The 1,313-nt window shown below is 68.9% G+C and overlaps 1 protein-coding gene across 1 annotated transcript; it reads left to right on the top strand.

Moving 5' to 3' along the window:
- Nucleotides 1-533: 533 nt before the first annotated feature.
- On the top strand, nt 534-1,302 carry LOC113980627 (small conductance calcium-activated potassium channel protein 2-like). Its single transcript, XM_027707845.1, has 2 exons — nt 534-656; nt 752-1,302. Exons 1-2 carry the CDS (start codon nt 603-605, stop codon nt 1,010-1,012), a joined length of 315 nt encoding a protein of 104 aa, XP_027563646.1. The 5' UTR covers nt 534-602; the 3' UTR covers nt 1,013-1,302.
- The last annotated feature ends 11 nt before the right edge of the window (nt 1,303-1,313 follow it).

Below are 1,313 nucleotides of genomic sequence, written 5' to 3'. Positions count from 1 at the left end.
CTCCCAGCCTGTGGGGACCCCGATGCTCCAGGGGTGACCCCAGGGGTGCCCAGTTGATGAGGTTTGGTGTGACCTTGTCTCTTGTCAGGGGAGCAGGGCTGGGGGGCTCTGAGCCCCCTCGGGTGCCTCCTGTTTTGGGAAGGGTGGGACTGAGGGGTACCTGGCTTGGGTGGGGATCCATGGTGGTGTGTGGGGGGGTCGTGCTGCTCTGCTCTCGTGCCCCCGCGCTCTTCGTGGTGGTATTAAACCTGCTGTTGTGTTTTGTCTCTGTTCTGCCCTGTCCCTGCAGAGCTCAGAAGTAAGTCACCCCCTTTCTGCCCCCCCCCTCCCCGGCTGCTCCCCTTTGCATGAGCTCTGGCTGCCACGTTTGGGGCGGGGGGGGGACACCTCGGTGTGGCCCCCCTGTGTCTGTGTGGGCCGCGGGGATGGAGGGGCAGGGACTGTGCTCGCGGGGTCGGGGTGGGGCGAGGCTGCATGCTGAGGTGTGGGGGGGCTGCATGGGGGTCTAAAGGTGTTCATGGGGGTCTGAGGGGGCTCATGGGGGGAGTCACCGAGCCTGAACAACCCCCCCCCCGTGTCTCCCCAGGCTGAGGAGTGTGAAGATGGAGCAGCGGAAGCTCAACGACCAGGCCAACACTCTGGTGGACCTGGCCAAGGTGAGCGACGCCGACGGAGTGGGGGGTCTGGGAGGATTTGGGGGGACCCCATTGTGGGGGGATCCGGCACTGAGCCGGTGTGGTTCCCCCCCCAGACCCAGAACATCATGTACGACATGGTCTCGGAGCTGCAGGAGCGCCACGAGGACCTGGAGAAGCGACTGGGAGCCCTGGAGAGCAAACTGGAGGCACTGGGGCTGAGCCTGCTGGCCCTGCCCGGGCTGGTGAGCCAGGCCCTGGGCCAGCAGCAGAGGGAGCTCCTGGGAGCTTGGCCCCCCCGGCTCTGCTCGGCCACGGCCCCCTGCACCCCCACCCGCGCCCCCCGCGCCCCTGCCGGTGCCCCCCCCCGCCTCTGACAGCGGGTGAGGGGGTGGGGGGTGCTGGGGGGGCACCCCCGGGTGCCCTTTTACAACCTCCTCCACCCCCTTGGACAGCGGGTGATGGGGAGGGGGCTGTGGGGGGCACCCCCGGCTCCTCCTCTGTCACCCCCTCCCTCTTCGGACAGCGGGTGATGGGGGGGGGGCACCCCCAGGTCCCCTTGCATCCCCACCCCCACCATGGACAGCGGGTGATGGGGTGGGGGGGTTATGGGGGCACCCGCAGGTCCCCCTTTGTCACCCCCCCGCCTCCTCAGACAGTGGTTGGTAGGGAGGGGGG

This window comes from Neopelma chrysocephalum, unplaced genomic scaffold, assembly GCF_003984885.1.
Source record: "Neopelma chrysocephalum unplaced genomic scaffold, ASM398488v2 Primary Assembly neopelma1_94849, whole genome shotgun sequence".
Taxonomy (NCBI): Eukaryota; Metazoa; Chordata; class Aves; order Passeriformes; family Pipridae; genus Neopelma; species Neopelma chrysocephalum.
This window is presented reverse-complemented; position numbering and strand designations above follow the sequence as displayed.

Excerpts from the sequence above, each read along its gene's own strand:
- LOC113980627 (XM_027707845.1), top strand. The coding sequence starts at position 603 with ATGGAGCAGCGGAAGCTCAACGACCAGGCCAACACTCTGGTGGACCTG. Across the intron at positions 657-751 it reads CTCTGGTGGACCTGGCCAAG|ACCCAGAACATCATGTACGA; the intron begins GTGAGCGACGCC and ends TTCCCCCCCCAG.